We start from the raw sequence: 20,339 nt of genomic DNA, 5'->3' as shown, positions 1-20,339 counted from the left end.
GCATCAGATTCAAAACTGTTGGATTGTTTTGAGGGAAAATAGAACCCTTTGCTTCCATATTTGTAAGCACACAGTTTTCGTCAGCAGCCTTTGTTTTAGAATGCTTCTTTATTGTGTGTCTAAGAGGCTGTCGGTAAGGCAGTGCTCTGTCTTATTTTCTTTTCCTGAGTCCCTCTGTGTTGGTTTTGTTGTCATACTGTATTTCTGTTTCAGATACTAACTGTTCTGAGCTTTCTGTCCAAGAAAGATCCCCTTTTGGTTTTGCTCCGTTTCCTGGGTATTTCTACATTAAACCTCTGTATTTATTTAATTGTTACTCATTAGTTTCTGTCTGACTAAACTAAGTGTTTACTGTCAGGTTCCTTTCCCTGTTTTGTGAAAGCTGGGGTGTATACTATTTTTTACACGTTTTTCTGCAGGGTCTACATTATCCCGGGATGATCCTGAGACTCCTGGTATGTTTTTGTGCTATTAAAAACTGGCTTGTGCTTTTATTGGACTTCAAATTTCAATTAATTCTGTTACGTTTTATGCTGCACCATTTCAAGAGCTTCGCTTGCTAAGTGAAACTGACAAATATTGTACATAGATGTAATTTGGATTAGTACAGTAGTATTTAATACTAAATAATTAGTTTAAGGGTTTAGAAGGTTTTCCAAATCAAAATTGCAAGTTTTTTTTAGTTTCATCCATTGTATTTCATAATTACATTGTTTACTGAGTTATTTGGACTTCTATGTAGCCTTATTGATAATTAAGTACAATGCAAGGATCTCCTGCCTGCTTTTAATCAGGCTCCCTGTTTTATCCTAACAGACGATTCAACAGTTAATGAAACTTGAAACTTGAATCCTTTTCCCTTGTATAACAGTCATTTCTTGAGCTGGGGGGGGGGGGGCAGTTATTTAGTATTCATGAGTTTTAATCCCATACTTGCAATGTTTAAGTGTATGTGTGACTTGTGTTTAGAGTATTATAGCAGAACCTGATTAGAATTAAGAATGTATATTGGAGGCGCTGAGGAAATGTGGTAGTTCAGATTCTGAATGTCATTTGAATGTGTTTGATATGCAGATATGTGTCATACATCCCACTTATCAGGGCTTGCAACTTTTTAGCAGCTACTGTATTAACTTAATTTTTTTTTATTTTCCCAAATGGAAATGATTTATTATCATTTTAGGTATGCATCTGAAAATGTGAGATTTTATGTGAGTATAAAGTTAAATAGAGTATACAACTGTATATTTTTATTCATAATCACATTGATCTACAACACATAATCTCAACAATTCCTGGTAAAATGTATGAGTCATTATAAAGTTTTGCAGATTATCAATGACATCATCAAAGTTGGTCAAATATGACTCATTGTCAAGTTTTTCTCATCACTGATTTAATTGGTTATTCACCATTCATAAACTAATAATACATTCATAATTATTAAATGTATGTATTTTTTTATTCCAAATGATCTCAAAGAATTTTATGTATAGGAGAAGATTCTCTTTATCCACTAATAAATTGCAATCACTACCAATGTGTAGCATCCACCTGGATGATGCGACAGCTAGGCAGATTGTGCCAGTACGCTCACCACATATAGGCTATCAGCGGGGAGGAGAACAAAGTAATGAAGGCAGTTAGAAATGGGGATCATTAGGAGGCCATGATTGGTAAAGGGAAACTTTGGCCAGGACACTAGGATTAACATCCATAATCTTTTTGAGAAACACCCTGGGATTATTAATGGAGAGTCGAGATCTTGGTTTTATGTCTCATCTGAAGGACAGTGAGTTTTTGTATTACGATATATTGTGCCCATCACCCTAATGGCAATGCGGCATTAGGACAGACACAGTGTGGGCACACCCTACTTGTCCCACTAACACCTCTTCCAGCAGCAACCTTAGCTTTCCCAAGAGGTTTCCCATCAAGATTCAGAGGGTTGCCAGTTGTGAGTTGCAGGGTGATATAAATGTTGGATGTATATCACAATAGCGTAGAAGCCATTAAGTTTGACAACCTCAATATAGGGTAGGTCAGATGGGAACGTTTGGGGAAAAGTACAGTATGTGAGAATTGTGCTTCACCAAATTGTGTGATTTAACAGACGTTTTAGAGGAGTCTTTACTACTGCTACATAGTAGCGAATACTTGCTAGATGCCCATAGCTCTGCACTTGTCTTTTCAACACCCCTCCCTCCCCTCAGCTTCACCATTGCAGCAGCCACTGTGGTTCATTCCTCGTAAGTGAGGGGGGTTGTGACAGCTCTGACCTTTGGTAGTTACTGTCATATGCCGAAGCAGTAAGTACGCTATTCCTTTATATTCATCAGTTGTTTCATTGTTACTACAATTGGACTGAATTTAGAGGGATCTTTAGATGTCCAGATTGTACAAGTGAAATTTAGTAGGGCACCAAGATTAATCTTCCAAGTCTTAAGAACAATGCCATGGGATCTTACATTTAAACCACACGTTAAACCACAACCACAAGATAGCAATTCCTCCAGCACAGTGTCTTTAGTCTACATAATAGGCCACAGGATTTTGGACATTCTGGTCCAGATGGAAAAGTTCTACATACCACTAACTCCACATGCAGCAATAGCAACCTTATTATTTTCAAAGGTTTCCCTTTCCAAGAGTGATCAGTCAGTCTTGGTTAGTTTCTGAGATTGAATCAACCTACAATGGGGTAATGCTGCTGTGGAGCTAATTTTTATACAGGAAAATCCAGATTATTAGGGTTAAAAGGAAAGTTTTTAGTGGAAGAGCACCACAGAATTGTGTTTCAGCATACAGAAGAAAAACATTTACTGTGGATATCAAAAGTCAAATTAAGACTTTGCACAGCAGTGTATTATCAAAATTAATCTGATAGGGAAGGGGGTTATTACACAAACTCATTAGGGTGTTCACATTAAAATATGACCTTCATATTCGGAAAAAAAAATGTATTTATTTTCTTTAGGACGCAAGTCTGGTTTATTATAAATCTTTTACATGCACCTTCTCTTCTGTTCTTTCTCTTCTGTTGTTTTCTTAACTTGTACTTTAATTTATGCCGAAATATGCAAGGAATCGCAAACATGCAAACAAGTACTTTATTATTTTTACAAGTACATTATTGTCATTTGAATTAAACCTTGAAGTTCTCTAACCGTAAGGAAAAAAAAACTCAGTTTGTGTTCAGCTGAGCTGAGTTTCAGAAGTATGTGTGCTGTTTTCTTGCCAACAAGCCAATATCTTTGCTAATGTCCTTTAATTATGTTAGACACTTCTTACTGGTCAATTGTACAGTATATGCCCTGAATCTATTTGAAAGACTTCATTAGTTAAAGCAAACTTAAAAAAAAACAACTTTAGTGCTCTGAAGGTGTTTAGAGTCTATGGTTTGTCTTAGGTGTACATATTAGGATATGCGTAGGTAGAATGCATTTTCCTTTGAATACCGTCACAGTCCAACATATTTATGGTGAACATAGTAACAGCATACCGTAGTTGCATCAGAAAGAGATTCTATGACATAAGGTGCTTGGGCTGTCAGCATATTAGTTGGCTGGAATATAACAAGTTTGGAGAAAAAACTCCAAGAGTGACAGCTGAGAACTGACTTGCTTCTAATGGAACCTGTGCTAGTAGAGAGAAGTAATAAAGATATAATGTGCATCATAACCAACATGTAGTTGAGCGGTTTTGTAGGATCCTAATGAATGTGATAGAGAGACAGCCTACGGATAATGTATGTGATAATGTATTTGGCGTGAGCTGTTTTGCTGAGGTAATGGTACCTTATCAGAAGGATAGGCTTCCCCAACACCCCCCCCAAGCTAGGGAGTTTGCTGCAAGGGCGTCGATGAGGAGGAGGTGGGATATGAGAGAGATACACTAAAGGAAGTCCTATGTGTGAAATGTATATATGTGGGTGAGCTGATGTTTATATAAACGTATATTGTGGGATTCCTGGAATTCTGTTATAAACACCATTTGTGACAAGGATTGAATGTCCCCATTGCTGTTATATTGTAGGTGTTGATCCAACGTCTACAACGGTTTAATTTAAGATTTAGTTTCAGAACCTTGTTTTTTAGATTACTGTGAAGCAGATCCTTTTTAGGTAAAAACAACAGTCTTTTATCTTTGTTGGAATTCATAAAGAGCTTTTAAATCCTTGTCAGGTATTTTGGAGCAGTATAAATATAACACTACGAAACACAGTTTGCATTCTGTGGCTTTTCTGGCAATCTGCAGGACTGCGCGGAATACTTATGGAATATTTATTGACTTCAGTGCTGAGAAGTATGTAAGATATTAACTAAAGTGTAACTAAGTCCAATATACAGTAAACACTGTGTAATATTCCTTTAATAAAGATACCTGCCTGACACATTATTGTCTCATTCTGGAGAATATAAACTACGGCTTTAATCAAGATTCTCTTAATAGAATAATTCCCTGTACCAGGGTACAGGCATGAGCGCCATGGCAACCTTCCACATGTCACTCACCACCTGCAACTTGCAGTTTCCTAGCTATGAAAATGTTGTACTGTATGTGCCGTTTTAGCAGATGTCTGGCTGGATTTTGGTTCCACGGCCCTTGGTTTTTGCTGCTGCAAGAGACTGTACAACCCATAGTTTTCCATAGAGTCATACTACCTTTAGGACCGTACACTCATCTTTCCATGTGGTTGTGAGGGAAAACTTCAAATCTCTTTCACTCTGACCTTTCCTTTTCTCGCAGTATAACTCCATCTCGGAGTATCAATAACCACATTTCCCCTTGTGGGGAAATGTATTCCCACACTAAGACAGTGCTTACTTTCCTGAGGCTGCCTTCCAGGATCTATCCTTATTCCAGCTTCAGTTCCCAGGAATGCACCCCCTTTGCAGTCAGTGAATGACAGACACACTGTTATGCTACAGTTTTCTCTTTAACTTATGCACCACAAGGATCTTTTGCTACTGCCTCTTTTATGACCAAAGGATTTATGCCTTGTGCATTCTCACTGCCCTTGGACAGCCCTTAGGTCTACCTTCCCTCTGTCTCTTTTCTTACTTAATCTTTTTTAACCTGTTGTTCTATAATCATTACCTGCTCAGCTGATCATGTTGGGTAAAGGATGCCTCTAAGCAATCAATGCTGATGGCCTGATGGAGCAGCAGTCAGGTTTGCTGTTACCCTACTTGGTTTAACCTTATGTCTTTACCCACCTTCCATGAAAAACCAATTCCCTTAAACTATCGGGAAGATACAAACACAATGGGGTATATTTTGGGAGAGCTAGCCATTTCTCTTTCCATAGGCATCCTTTCAAATAACCTGTTCTCTCTAACCTCCATGAATTTACTGAAGTACATTCCTAACTATGGCATATTTCCTAGGAGAGCTAATGATGGCGTGATAATAATATTTGGCCTCCCTTCTATAACGACATACTGTTACCAAAAGACTGGTCTAACCACTGGCAATAATCTGCAGAAAGCTAAAGTCAGTGCAAACTATTGACTATTCCCTGGGAGAGTGAAGTGTTCTTTTTGGCATATGGTTTCCCTTCAAACTGAACAGCAACAGCTGCTCCTTTAAGTTGTTGTGAGTTTTCTGTTTTAATCAATATGTATGTTGGAAGAGGTTTGGACAAATTAATTAAAAAAAGTGGAGGTGATTTTTGTGTATTGATGTTGTACAAAAAAGTTTAATGCCATGTACAATACTTACTGTGGTGTTCCAATGCAAATACCTTTGTAATTCCCCATGCCATAGGCTACTAGTCAGTACTACACACTAAATAGGACACCAGTCCATTATGTGACACTGAAACAGTACATTAGGGAAAATTCAAAGATCCAATTCACCTAGCCAGTATGTCAACTGGAGCGGTCTGGAAAACACATGCAGAGAAGGTGAGAAACATCATGCTGAAGGTGACTCAGAGTGGAATTAAACCCAGGTCTCAATAGTGATATGTAACTGATATGCTATTGTGCCCCCGTATAACAGTAATACACAACATACTTTGCATTTATTGCTAAATGTGACAATCATTAGATCTTCCATTGAGTTACTTGGTAAGGTGACAGTAACATTTTTGTAAAGTATTGTATTACCATACTGTTTCATTTGCCAGCTTTTTGATTTTGCTGCAATAATAGTGTAATTATTAAAGACACTAAATGTCCCCAAATGAGCCCTTTCTGATCCAATTAAGGTGGTTGTAAACCCAGCAAGGAAAATATCGCAGAGGTACAAAAACTTTATTTGAAGTAATTTCCTAAAAATGTAGAGAGCAGTTGTCTCATAAAATACGTGTTGCAGTATAATAATATAACAATCATATAATTTAATACAGTATGTTCTATAGTCACAGCAGTCACTTAAGAATAAAATTATTATGCCAGGCTGATAATGTGCGTATGATGTGGTTATTTAATTAATGTCAGATGATTTATAATGATGGTCTGCAGTATATACTAATACTACCTTTCATACTTCCTTCACTTTTGCTTATAGTTTAAATTATCTTAAGGTCATTAAAGTGAAAATTAGAATTTTATCCTTAACCCTCCTAATGGGTCTGTCTGACTATAGTGACTACTATTTAAGTATTTTAGTATTGCTTTTGCTACATAGTTCAGGATCCTACAACATTACATTCCTACTATAAATCCCTACAGCTGTATGTTACCAAACAAACATGAAACCTGGTAAAAGCAACACTAAATAAAGTGCACTTAAATATTTTGAAGTAATTCATAAATGTAACCCAGGAGGGTTTTATAATTCAGCCTGCAAAAGAAAAATGCATACACAAACATGTTCTAAGGTGAAAATCATTCTCTATGCTGTACCCAGACTGCACATTCCCTCAAGCAACTGTCTCCATGGGAAATAAGCTTGTGCAAACAAAAGGAAGCCAATGGCCGATTGATTAGTGTTGACCATCAGTGTTTCTAGGGGTCTCTGCCTCAAGCTTTCATGCTGCAGAAAAAGTGATGTCATTGAAAAGATAGGTCAGATATAACATACAGAGAAACAAGTCTTTAAATATGAACAAACAAAGGGGGCAAAGAGCTAACAGTGCATTACCATTAAAGTAGAATTAATGAATATTAGTTCAAATATTAAAAGATAGGAGTTAATACAGTGGGATACCCTGAAGATATGAGCATTAAAAATATCTTGTGTATCGAATTGTTACTGTTTGGGAGAATGGTCAGAACTATCCAGTTGTTGTTTTGGTCCATTGTTCAACACTTAAGACAGTGAAGATCTGTGCCTTTAAATGATGACAGCTTTATTCTTATCTCATGTTATGCTTTTCTCTAAGCCTGTATGACTAATTTTTGCCAGTCAGTTTATTAGTTGTTCCCCACCTACAATCCGCATGTTAATGCAGTTATGTAACTTATTAAAACAAACCAAAAAGAATTCCTAAAAATATTTTGATATCTCTGTAGTTATGTTACATGTTTTACCCTGTCTTAATTCCCTTAACTTAAATAGCTACTTCCTTGTCCATGCTGTCAGAAGAATTCAAAGTAAATCAAAATGTTATCATCTTATTGGAATTTCAAGTAGATGCTCCGTGAAAACAACTTCAAGAATAAGAATTCATGTCTAGTGAAATAAATGTATTTAAACATGACTGCTGAAAGGGATATTATGCATATGAAATGATCATCTCTTGGAATAAATAAGGGAATTGCCTTAGCACTGGATATTTTACATTTGGGGATATATCAACAAAGTTACATTGGCATTGATGGATACTGTTTATTTCATGTGAGTTTAAAAATATATACTTCTAATATTGTTGCATGCATTTTAAGTTACTTTTGCAATTCTCTTTGAAATTTATACTCTGCTCTTGAAATAATAGGGATTTAAATTAATACTTTTGTATTTTCAAAGTGAAGGGATTTTCCATAGCTTTGTTTAAAGCAGTTTTAATTACTGGCATGTTTGCTGAACTTAGAATGTAGAAGATACGCTATGTTTCAATTATGATTGCACAACTATGTATACTAATGATATTGTACAGCAATGGAAAAAAATAGGAACATATGTGGCTTAAAATGCAGATGAAGAGTTGTTTTGAATGCTAGAAGTTTTCAAATGATTGAGAATGCTTTCTTAATTTGTAAGTGGAATTTCAATGTACAACCCAGACAGAAAGCAAAGCCAGTTTATAAATTGTGTGGCAAGGTTAAATTAAATAAAATGTTGAAGAACTCAGTTTAATCCTGGATTTTTTGGATATATCAGACACAGATATTGCTCTTTACAGTTATCTTCAATTTTTCTAACTACTTACAACTACTCAGAATACTGGTCTACATATTTTATTTCTGTCTTTAAAACTTAATGCAAGCTACTCATTCAGAGATGAAGGCTTTCTATCTTAAGCACTACTAATTTTGTATTAATTACCACTGCTTCTTGGAAGGATTGCCGTTTTTTAGTTTTACAGTGCCATTAAAAAGTATTCACCTCCCTTGGACATTTTTACATTTTATAGTGTTACAGCATGGAACCATGATGCATTTAACTGAGAATTGTTGCCACTCATCAACACAAAGTACTCAATAATGTCAAAGTGGAAAAACAAAATCCAGACATTTTACAAAATTAATTAAAAATAAACAAACAGAAAATAATTGAATGCATTTATGGTTATCTATCTTATAGCTCATTGCTTAAGCTAGTATTATCCAGATACCTGAATTTGTCAATTAAAAAAAACGAAGTAACCTTGTCCTCTGTCCCAGTTTTTAGAAACTTTTGGGTTGTACAAAAGCATACCACTCATTACCATTCACTGCAGAAGTTTAAGGAGATATTTGAGTGGCAAACACTAATTTACTATATAATGCCCTATGATCTTACACTGTTTTTTAGTTTTCTACTGGTGGATCTGTCATTTGCAGTAGGATGATGATAGATCATTAACATAGTGGATATTTAACTGTTTGTCCACCCGTGAAACACATTTTTAAAGAAGACCTTTTACGATTTGAAAGTTTTCTCCAAAAAGATTTTATTATGTAGATGTCAAATTCTGAGTGAGGCCTTTATAGAAGATGCAGATTTTGGATATTTGTAGTAGTCTAATGTTTTGCACAATAGATCATATTTCAAAGTAAATCCAGTTGAGTAAGAACTAGATAAACAATTCACTTGTTTTCAAACACGAATTATCCATAACCTCCAGATTTCAATAGTGAAGTGAATAATAACTGGTCTGCTACCTCCCAGTGGTGATTAGATTGATGCCTCCATTTTAAATTAAATAGTACGTCACCTGTCTTAAAGGTCTTTGTGTGCCTTAAGAGCATTAACTATACTTCTTTTAAAGCCCTCGATGTTATTTACTTTTTCAACCTGATCTAAACATCCAGAAAAAATGATAAGCTGGAACACTGCAAATGGCCTAATTAAATCTGCATACTTAGGAAAAGGATTGTAACTTGATTTTTCTGGACAGTCCTCTGACAAAGGTCTTTGTTTTCCATTGTGTAAAAACTAATGTATAGAAAACGGGAGCAGTTCCAGCATATTCTGGTTATTACTGCAGTGCAAGTCTTGTGTGGAATTATGTGAATGTGCCTGTACTTTAAGGTTACTTCACTGGATTTATTTACAGTACCTTCCTTTAGCCTTATTATAACACTGTTTTGGAGTGCAGTGGTCTGTATTATAACCTTGAGGGCAACTAGTTACTTGCATCCCTCCTTCCTTTTACAGACCCTGGATTTTATTCACTATACATTAGATGTTTGTCGTAGTATTAATGGTCTCTCTAGTGACCAAATTTGATTGTACTTGTGCCATTGCTGCAAGTTAACAGTTAGGTGCTAATGCTATCTATTTCAGTCTTTGAAACCTAACTTTAAAAAAATATAATAAAACCCTATAAACTAAAAAATAAGATATTCAGGACAGTTTGCCATTCACTGCTTACTCATGTTAAAGAGTGTGTAAGTTGTACAAATTATATTATTTTTACATTTAAGTATATCAGTATTCTGTTGTGATAATTTGGTTACTGTTTGTAATCGTATAGAACTGCAAAAGAAACATAAAATCTACCCTAATTATAGTTTTACAAGATAAAGTTTTTTTTACTGTGGAGCTGGAGTATCATTTGTAACATATGTGAAAGGGCAAAAAACATTTCTGAATCTGCATTCCTTAATAATCTTGATTTGCCACAGTACACTTTTAGTTGAACAATATATATGCTTATAATATCCAGTCTTTAAAAATCTAATTTAATATATTTTCTGAAAGGTATTTAAAGCAAAATAAATTGCTTTAATTTTATGGTGGCAGTCAGTTTGGTTGGTACTTTGTCATCTATAGAAGCTACCCTCTGCCTGACCTCAGGGTCTCTTAATCTCACATGACAGACACCAGAAAGTGTGCTATTAGAAAAACATTTTTTATTTCCATTTTTTACAAACATTGGAGCGATATATACTCTGATTTTTAGATTTCGAAGAATAACTGTGATTTTTTCAGAACAGCTATTTCAAAATTATTTTTCACAGACAAAGTAGGACACATAAATAAAGTAGAATAAACTACAGAATAAACTGTAAACTTTGGTTACAATTTTGCGGGCCACAGTATATTAGACCATATTTAAGTCACTCAGAGTCAAAGCTGCCAACTTTTTAAAGCTCTGGAGTAGCTTCTTTGGTAAAAGCCCACATTTGTAGTGCCAGACTAAAGTCTTCAATTTGAATTCATCATTTATATCCCAGCAATAGCTGGGAGTTCTAGGTGAAGCACAGAATCGACCGTTAGCTGCTGGGGTTGGATGAATTGTAGTTAGATGGGAATCCATAGTTTTTCTTTTATACACTGAATCTTGGCCGGGAGGGTCTGAGTATGGGTGTCCACTTGTTCAGCTGGACAGTGCTTCCAATATGTGTGCTCTTGAAGGGCATTGCAAAATGAAGAACACAGTCTGGGAGAGTGGGTTCAGTCCACATAGCAGTGCTGGTTCAGCTTGAATCAATAATTGCCGATTCCAAATTGTACATAAAATAAATAAAAAATAATAACTGAATGTATTCATGTAGAAAACCTTTTCACAATTACACAATGCCTTTAATATTTTGATAATATACTGAGAGGCTTTAAATTACAACAAATTAATATTAAAACCAATAGTATTTGCTCTGTTTTAATAGAATAGTTTTGTTTCCAAATATATTGCTTTCTCATATTTTTTCTGGCATGTAACTTGTTTGTCACCCTCCATAGTACAGTATGTGTAATCAGCCTTTACCTTTTGCCAGTTGATTCCTTGTGTTTACTCAATCATTTCATTGCTGCTAGAATAATAAAATTCTTATATTAGTCTGCCAATAAATAAAGGTTGTCCTATTGGATAGAAGTGTGTGTTGTGCATGAAATGTGAAGTAACTGACAGTTTTTTTAAAGGTGGCAGTATGCATGAATCATACGCTGCATTTCAGAAAAGAAAAACATGGGCTGTTTAGCCTTTTTGGTTTTCACATGGTATACTTTTACTATGCAGATATCTTTAAATAGAATAAAAAATCACTACACTAAGGGAATGTGTTTACAAAAATGTTAATTTTTGGATAGTGAGTTACCATCCATCTTTTTAAGTAGATTAAACTATGGTCTGAAAACATCAACAATCTGATTGTCAGTGTCTTTGTTGGTCTGTATTTACATAAATTACAATTAAAGATAACTTATAAAACAGCTTATAAATTATAGCTGTAGTTTATATAAAGAATATATATGTTATCTATAGAAACCAAAAGTATATGCTGTATGTTACTGTTTTTAAGTTAAAGTATTCTGTAAAGTATTTACATCATTTTGCAGGATTTAAAAGCGAACATTTCTAGTTTTGTAAATTTGATTATATTGGAACTTTAAAGAAAAGTGAAGGACATTCTCAGATTTCCATAATAATGTGTCTTTCACGTGTCACAGGTATTCATTTTTCTTTTTGCATTTTTCTTAGGGCATTATTATTTATGATCCAATTATATATCTTGTACTAAACTTATAAATCCCTCACAGTTTCCTTCTGCAGTGCCTGTGTTATGTCATAGTGGATATATTGTAAGCCTGTCCTCTTCTCATTACTTATGGTCTGCATCACAAATGCAGTAACTGTTTAGTTGTATCATAAATGGAAGTACCTTATAGACATGTCTGATATGCAATGATATTATTTAATATATTGTAATGGTGTAATGTGGTAAATTCTGTAAAAGCATAATGATGGATGCACTATTACATGTATTCAGAAAAAAATGAATGTTTGTATGTAAAGTGAGGGATTTTCAGATCAGTTGTCATAAAACATCTTTCACAGTTCAGTGTAAACAGGTGGGCTTTTAGATTCTATGTGCTGCAATTCAACCACAGTAAAATAAATTTTGAATATACCTGAGAACAGAAGATCTTTGGACACACAAAACAAGTTATTCCTGGTTTTAATAATGGAGGCAATATTCTGCACGGTGCTGATGCAAGCAGCTGGTTCCTCTCATCTTCAGAAGCAGAGAAAATCTAAAAATACTCTGTTGCGTGGACTGTGAATCTGCAGTCACCAACTGCAGCATGCTACAGGGAATATATTTTCTGCCTAACTGCACAGGGGTTTACCACATTTCCAAAACTGAGCTTTAATGTCCTTGTGTCAGTTAATAATAATAATAATAATAATAATAATAATAATAATAATAATAATAATAATAATAATTATCATCATCATTATAAGCAGCAGCATCAACATTCATTACATGATACCAGATTTTTTGGCCAAAATCTAAAAATGATATTGAACAACTCCACGTGGAAGGTGAAATATATTCACCGATTGGATCACACTTCTATTTTTTTCTGTTTGTGACTGCTGAAAGAAAATATGCTGTGCTACTTAAGCATCCTTAATGATATAGTTTTCCTTTTTTGTGTAATCTTTAAATGCATCCAACTGATTTTTGATCAGAAGAGGGCCTGATTTTTTTTCTTTGACCTAAAACCAAAAAAAAATTATAGCACAACATATGGCATGTTTACTATGTAACTATACATTTATTGTTCACATATCCAAACTGTTTTAGGGATGTCAGGGAAATGCATAGTAGCATTAAAGGCCATCATACTGTATATCAAACTATGGATATTGAGTACATCTCACAAGTGAAGGTAGGGTGTATTTTCTTAGACAAAACAACGTAGACAAAACATCTGTGTGGAATGTCCTAAATAGAAACTCTCACACTATATAGTAATACTGTAGATCTGTGTCTACAGTATTAGGGGAGGGAAAATTTTCTAAACAGTTATCGATTATAAGTTGTGGTAAAACAGACTTATATGGGAATGCAATAATACTAAAGACTACAATAAGACATTTTCAAAGCCCATATATAAAACTACTTTGTGCTCTCTGAACTGTTAACCTTTTATGAAAAGTATTTCAAAATGTTTTCTCTATCAGAGTTGTTATTAATGCCATTTTTTGTTTGAATGGTATGATATTTGAGGTGACACTGTGGCAGAGTGGTTACTTTCGCTGTCTTGCAGCACTGAGGCCAATTCCTGGAGTACTACCTGTGATATTTGATATTCTCCTGGTGTTTGCGGGGGTCCTCCACGTGCTCAAAGAAGAAATGCTTGTAGGTTAATTGACATCTGTAAAATTGGCCGTGGTGTGAGTGTGTTTGTCTATGTGTACCCTGGAAATGGAATGGGTGCCCTCTGCAAGGTGTATCCTGTCTTGTGCTCGTTGCTTGCCTGGTGAGGCTTTGGCTTCTCTATGCTGGATAAAGTGGTTATAAAATGGATGAATTGATGGATTGTATGATATTTTAGGCTGTATTTGCTGAACATGAGCCTTTAGTTATAGCTCAGTTCTTTGAAATAACTGAAGGATTATTTAACCCTTAAGATTAAACCATTGGTAATTCAGTCACAAAAGGATTGTTTAACCATGTGGAATTATACACTGTTTAAAAAAATAATGGTTCACTATAAAATAATACCACGCTGTTGTAACCTTGAAGGGTAAAGTTTCCCCTTTGTATAGTACATTTTCTCACCTGAAGCAATTCAGTCCCTCACTGTTCAACAAAATACATTAAAACGGACACCCTGCTTAAGGCATAGCCATAAATGACTCCTGTGTTGTGTAATGCTACTGGTATAAAGATGTACCTCATGTATTTTGACTAGTGAAATGGTGTTGCCCGAATGTGGATTCAGCCTTCACCTCACTTAAAAAACATATTCAAGGAACAATATTACTTATTACATAAGAACACAGAAAGAATGGCTTGTTTATAGATAGTTCTATATCCCATTTTTGACAATAATTATATTACATACTTAAGCTTTTATTTGTTTATATATTTATCACCGATTTTGTCATTTAGAGCTATAGTAAAAAAAACATGCAACCTGTTTTTACCTTGCTTTTATCAGTTTAGGGTGGCATGGTGGCACAGTGGTTGACTTTGCTGCCTTGCAGTACTGGGGCCCTGGGTTCAGTTCCTGTCTTGGGGCTCTATCTGTTTGGAGTTTGTATGTTCTCCCTGTATTTGCATGGGTTTCTTTCAGATGCTCTGCAGTCCAAAGACATACTAGTAGGTTAACTGGCTTCTGGGTAAACAGGCCTTGGCATGAGTGTGCATGTCTGTGTGTATGTATGTGTGCCCTGTTATGGACTGGCGTCCCATCCAGGGTGCACCCCGTTGCTTGCTGGGATAGGCTTTGGCTCCCCCACAACTCCTAACTCTAAAGAAGAAGCTTATAGAAAATGGTTCGATGGACGCTACTTTGTGTCTTCATTTTTAAGGGTGGTAATGAAATATGCATAGGTATGAAAATGAGTGTTTGTTACCTCTCAGGAAGGGAAGTGGCTTTGTGATATATTTTATTGTTTTGGTGATGCTTTCCTGTTGTTCTCCAGCATTGTTATTGAGAAATCTGTGTTTCAATCCAGTAAAAAAGCCACAGTTTATATATGTATATAAATAAGGGGATACGCATTTGCCTTCCTCTTCTTTCTTTATAAGGACATTTAATTTTCACTTCTACAACAGCTTAATAGTAAGAACTAGAGTGAAAGTGGGATAATAAATCAAGTGCTCATACCTCAGTCTGTCAAGATTTTCTCTTACAGTCACAGAGCTCAATAAAAAAGACGGTGATGCATAAAACGTTATCTGCCCTAATAAGACAACTGTTACCCATCCAATATATTAAAAAATGCCAGCTGTGTGAACCAGTCAAGCATGGCAGTAAAAGGCAAAACGATTCATGACCGAAGGCATTTTAATGAACTTTTTAATTTGTTCTAATAGATCATGTGAATGGTGCTTTTGCTGATTTGCCCTATTGACCGATCAGTATATTGAAAAAATCAGGTCATATGGTAAAAAAGATTGATAACTGTAATTTGGAAAAAAAAACATTTAAAATCTAAAAGTGCTGAAAAGTCACACCTACTCTATTTTTCAGAGAGGGAAAAATACTAAAAGACAAATGTGATGTTTCTGGAATGAGGTTTCATTTGTTTTAAACTGTTCATCTGCTTTCAATTTAAAAAAAACTAAGACGACGGTGGAATAAATAATAATACATTATACATATAATGCCCCATAAACTAATAGAATCATCAGAGTAATTTAAAAGGCTACAATCAATTTAATAAAACAGTTCATACATGTTAAATTATTATTTCTTTGCTTTTCATGAGCAGAGCAATAGTGACAGGTGGTTCAGAAGAATGCAAATGAAGCATGTACATTGAAAATTACATCAAATAATCTTTGGCAATAAAAATCTTAATGTTTCTAGACAAGAGCTGCCTTACCTTCTTAGTCTGGTTATTTTGGTTACTGTAGAAATATCTTGATCATATCCAATAACTGCCCGTTATTTCAGAGAGAAATATCCTGTTTTTATTTTCAGTGTAAATATCCTGAAAATAAAGAATTATAATTAAGTAATGAGAAATGTCTGCTTTAAGGACACTAATAGCAGCTTATATCATATTTTACCTAAAGGTGTGCATGTCCACAGTGTGATCTAAAAATACATTCTCTGTTTAATTAACCACTTGGTTTGTTTGGGATTTAGCTGTCAGCCTGATTATTATACTGAAAGGAAATTTCCCATATTTACTTTTGTTTAAATTGAGGAAGCTATTATTTTAGTGCTATTATATTTAAAGCTAAACATATCTACATTCTTAATCGAGGGATTCACCTGTTCACCTTGAAAGGCTCTAGTCGTACCAACTCAAAAGCTGTAGAAGTAAAATCTTCTGGCCACAATTACTTTTTGTTTTACCCATCCAAATATTTATGGTCTTTGTTTGCATAGAGCTATTTTTTAAATATTCGGGTAATGAAAAAACAAAGTGCCAAATGGATTGCCCTCCTGTACTGCATGTGTTTCTTTTCAAACATGCAGTCATTTTCCAAGCTCTTCTTTTCCCTGTTGTCAAGTTCTGTTTAACACAAGATGGTGACTTAAAATCAGGCACAGAATACTGTATACACTTGGTGTTAAGTGTATGCTGTTTTTTTTTTCTAGCACTTCAAATGCCAGTAAAATTAAACCAATTAGTGCAGCAGGCTTCAGAAATAATTTCTGGATAAATGATGGTACTTGCTTTAGCTTGTGTTTGTTTTTTCCCTTAGTAAAACCAGAAATTGTCTTTGAAATTGAAATTGTCCAGCATCTCTAAAATGATTAAACCTTTTAAAACTGTCTCAGGAACTTCTAACAATGTATACAGTCTTCGAGAAAACAATGTTTTGATGTGACTTTCACCAAGAGCATTATGATATTACTCGTAGTTCTCTTGCAATATGCTCAAGCACATTTTGTGATAAACAACAGTGTAGCCAAAACAGATCTGGTGCCAGCATTGCTTTCCTGACTTATTTAACAGTTAGTGGGTATCACATCTCCGTAACTTAGCAACATTTCCAGTGAAAACACAATAATGTAGAAAACGACAATGCTCCTATTTTCATGATGAATAAGGAGGCAAAGATAAAAAGAACTTAATGCATCCCATCTCATTATGCTGGTGTGGTAAAAGCTTCAGTATATTGGAATAAAGTGGATTTTTTCTTTTTTAGAATCTGTTCCTGTATGGTATATTGATTTGTAAGTTTTTTTTATCCTTCTCATGCCCCTTGGTTACTAGTAATTAATGTTTGAAAATAACACTTAGGTCAGTTTAAAATCTTTTTATTGAATTATTAATGCACTTTTACAACTTTTATAAGCTTGTGAGTTTTGATTGTAACCAGCAATAACATAAGGAAGATGACAATAAGAGTTATGTTTTCAGCTCACATTGGCTATCTGTTTAATTATACTTTATGTATACAGATTCCTTCCCATATTCATATATTAGAATAGGAATGATTTTATTTTACACAACAGTTATATTGTTGTAATATATTTTTTGTTTTTTGGAGTTTTAATTCTTTGTTTTCCCTTACAAATAAAACCCAAAGGCTTCTAAAGAAATATGTTTCTGTTGAGAATTCAGACATTTCTTTAGAACCTATAGATATTCTGTAAGTTATTTTTGTAAGGCTGAAAGAAAGGGCATTTTTTTCAAACATTATATGGAAGGGGCACATAATTCTTTAGGTGGAATATTGGTATAGGTTCATTCACTGTTAAACTAAGTTCAGTTCCTCCACGTTACCACCTTTTAAAACAGCAGTTCTGAATATCTGTCTTCAGAGCTCTACAACTGTCAAATTAGAACAAAAAGAAAGAGCGTCACAAAATCTAAACACCCATGCCCATTACCCCTCTCTAACATAGTAGAATAAAATATAATAATCTTTTGTAAATGTGCTAATTATATCTTACTGTGGCACTAGAAACATGTTTATCTATTATCTAAATGAGTTGATTCTTGAACTTAATCTAAAATTAGCAAACATCAGAGGGACAGTGATTAAGCATGTACTATACTGCCGAGAGTGGCAGTTTTAATCATCTGCTGAGTTGAATGGGGTGAAAACAGTAAAACAATTGTGATAACTGTGTATTTACTTTAGTGGTTTTGAGTGTTTAAAAGGCAGGCAAATAACCCAAGCTGATAACATGTTTTTCTTGACAAAACAGATTGATAAAACATAACTAATTATTCCTCTCTTTTTTCATTATACATGCTGTTTTATTTTTCATTGAAAGACAGACATCTTCTGGTTTAACATTCACTTACTGAATTTACAGATTATTTTCTAATTTCCATCTGCCATTACTTGAGTACCAGTTCTGTAAATATACAAATATAATTTGTACATGTCACATCAAAGTCTACCAAGGTAGACTATGAGAAACAATGAGAACGATCTACTTAGTGTATTAGGGTGCTCACCCTTTTCCCTGAATCCGCTATACTTGTGAGATATTTGTCAAATCCTCTAATTCTTCCCACATATGAGCAAGTATTACGATTTCAGTTAACTCACACCAGGACTCAGTCAACAGCTATCCATCCTCAAAAAAGCTATGGTTAAGTGCACCGATTATGAATTACTGTATATATGTTTACTGTATAAAGAGAAAAAGAGATAAGGAAAGACCATACGTACAAAAACACACTTTTTTGGTGATTGGAAAGAATAGATACGAGTGCGTTCGGTTAGAATCTCTAAAATGAATTAAAAATATCCACAAATTATGGAAGTATGATGTAAATAGCACACCTGGAACAGATGCCAGAAACAGGGATTAAAAACAGAGTTCTCCTTTCCTGAATATACAGTGGGAAAGATAAATTGTAAGATCCATAGTATTCCATTCAGATAGAGCTTTAGTTGTTATTTTTAGGCTTTTAATGGATTGTTGAATAACTGGTACAGGAAGCAGGGATTTGTTGTAGCAAAGGAGAAGACAGAAGTTGAACAAAATAATAAGGCCGGAACTCTACACAAAAGGATGGAAATAGGTGGAGCTGGCCTCCTGGGCTATTACCAAATTGTATTTCTCAGAGAGAGTCATTTATATTTGCAGAGTAAAAATTTTCTACAGAAAACCTTGAGAGATCATTTAAAAAATCATCGAAATCCAAAGCGGCCGAAAAAGCCAAGATAGATGGTTTTCTGACCAATAAAAACAACCAGTAGGGAAACAACATGATGAAAGTATGTTGATTTGTAATAAGAAGCAGGCTGTTTCAGGAGGGGGTGCTGACATGCTAAGCATTCTAAAACCTCATAATATGGGCCTTTGTTTAGAAAACAATTCTTTCATTATCCCACTCCTACATTTACAATCTCTAAGGCCTCAGTAGAGCCTTGGACAAGATTTGATTTGTCTTTTTCAAAGCTGGTGCCTCAGGTTTATTTTGCTTGATAGCTCATGCTTTTCTTTATATTACTGTTTTCACAGCATCCTGTTTCTTAATGCTGGAGCAATAGCTGATGTTTTCCGTCAATACTGTCGGTCACACCGGTATAAATTTCGGTTTGAAAATTGTCTCTGTTCATCAGATTGTGATTGCAGTCACCCCTGAGTTAGTATGCGTGTATTAAAACATAGGCCAATGGAATTTCACATTTACATACTGTAATAGACTCAAGAGATGTATAGATAACTTTTCAGAGCATGCAGAATAAGAGCATTGGAGTTCCTGTCATATGGGTGAATAAACACTTCTTACCTTATGAAATAATCAGCAAAGGAGAGGAAGATTGTATTTATTATGTGTTCAGGATTGTATGGAGTGCTTCGCCATTGGCTGTGAAGTTACAACTGAATTGATCCCCTGAATGTATTGCAGACACTGGGTTTTTAATGAAAGCTGCATTATAGGCACCTTCACGTTTCAAGTCATGCACCTCAACATATAGGAACTTTTTTAGTGGATGCTGCTTTTGTACAGTGATTCTTTACTGAATGTTATGCGGGTATATTGGAAGTATAAAAACATCTATATCTGTCATGTAAAGGAAACTCCAGAATGCAGCTGGTCCATGTAGCAACCATGTCACAATTCTCTCAGTTGTTTTCTCCTCATTGAAGTGTTGTAGGTCATTTTTATAGGTGTCTACAGAAATTAAACAAATGCTGTGCAGTCATTGTATATACTGTATAGTTTAAAAACTGCTTAGTCAATACATTGACTGTAGTCCTACTTTGTCTTAGGATGTAAGTTTTTTTTCCTTGTAGGAAACAATAGGGCAACCTCACAAAACTGCAGAAAGAGCAATGAATGTAAAAAACAAAAATGAAACAATATTCACCCAGTTTCTTATATTTTGATATTTTGTATTAATTGCATATTT

General features: G+C 34.6%; 1 protein-coding gene across 5 annotated transcripts in view; it reads left to right on the top strand.

The window, feature by feature from the left end:
- arhgef9a (Cdc42 guanine nucleotide exchange factor (GEF) 9a) overlaps positions 1–20,339 on the top strand; it is a 145,412-nt gene that overhangs the window by 30,574 nt on the left and 94,499 nt on the right. For 4 of the 5 annotated variants that reach the window (XM_069193471.1, XM_069193470.1, XM_069193472.1 and 1 more), the window contains exon 6: positions 420–455. The exons of the other annotated variant lie outside the window; for it this stretch is intronic. In XM_069193471.1, coding sequence (XP_069049572.1) covers positions 420–455 — 36 coding nt within the window. The remainder of the gene's footprint in view (positions 1–419; positions 456–20,339) is intronic. 5 annotated transcript variants of the gene reach the window in all.

The sequence above is a fragment of the Lepisosteus oculatus genome, chromosome 8 (genome assembly GCF_040954835.1).
Source record: "Lepisosteus oculatus isolate fLepOcu1 chromosome 8, fLepOcu1.hap2, whole genome shotgun sequence".
In the NCBI taxonomy this organism is placed as follows: Eukaryota; Metazoa; Chordata; class Actinopteri; order Semionotiformes; family Lepisosteidae; genus Lepisosteus; species Lepisosteus oculatus.
The sequence above is the reverse complement of the archived record's forward strand: the minus strand, read 5'-3'. Positions and strand labels throughout refer to the sequence as shown.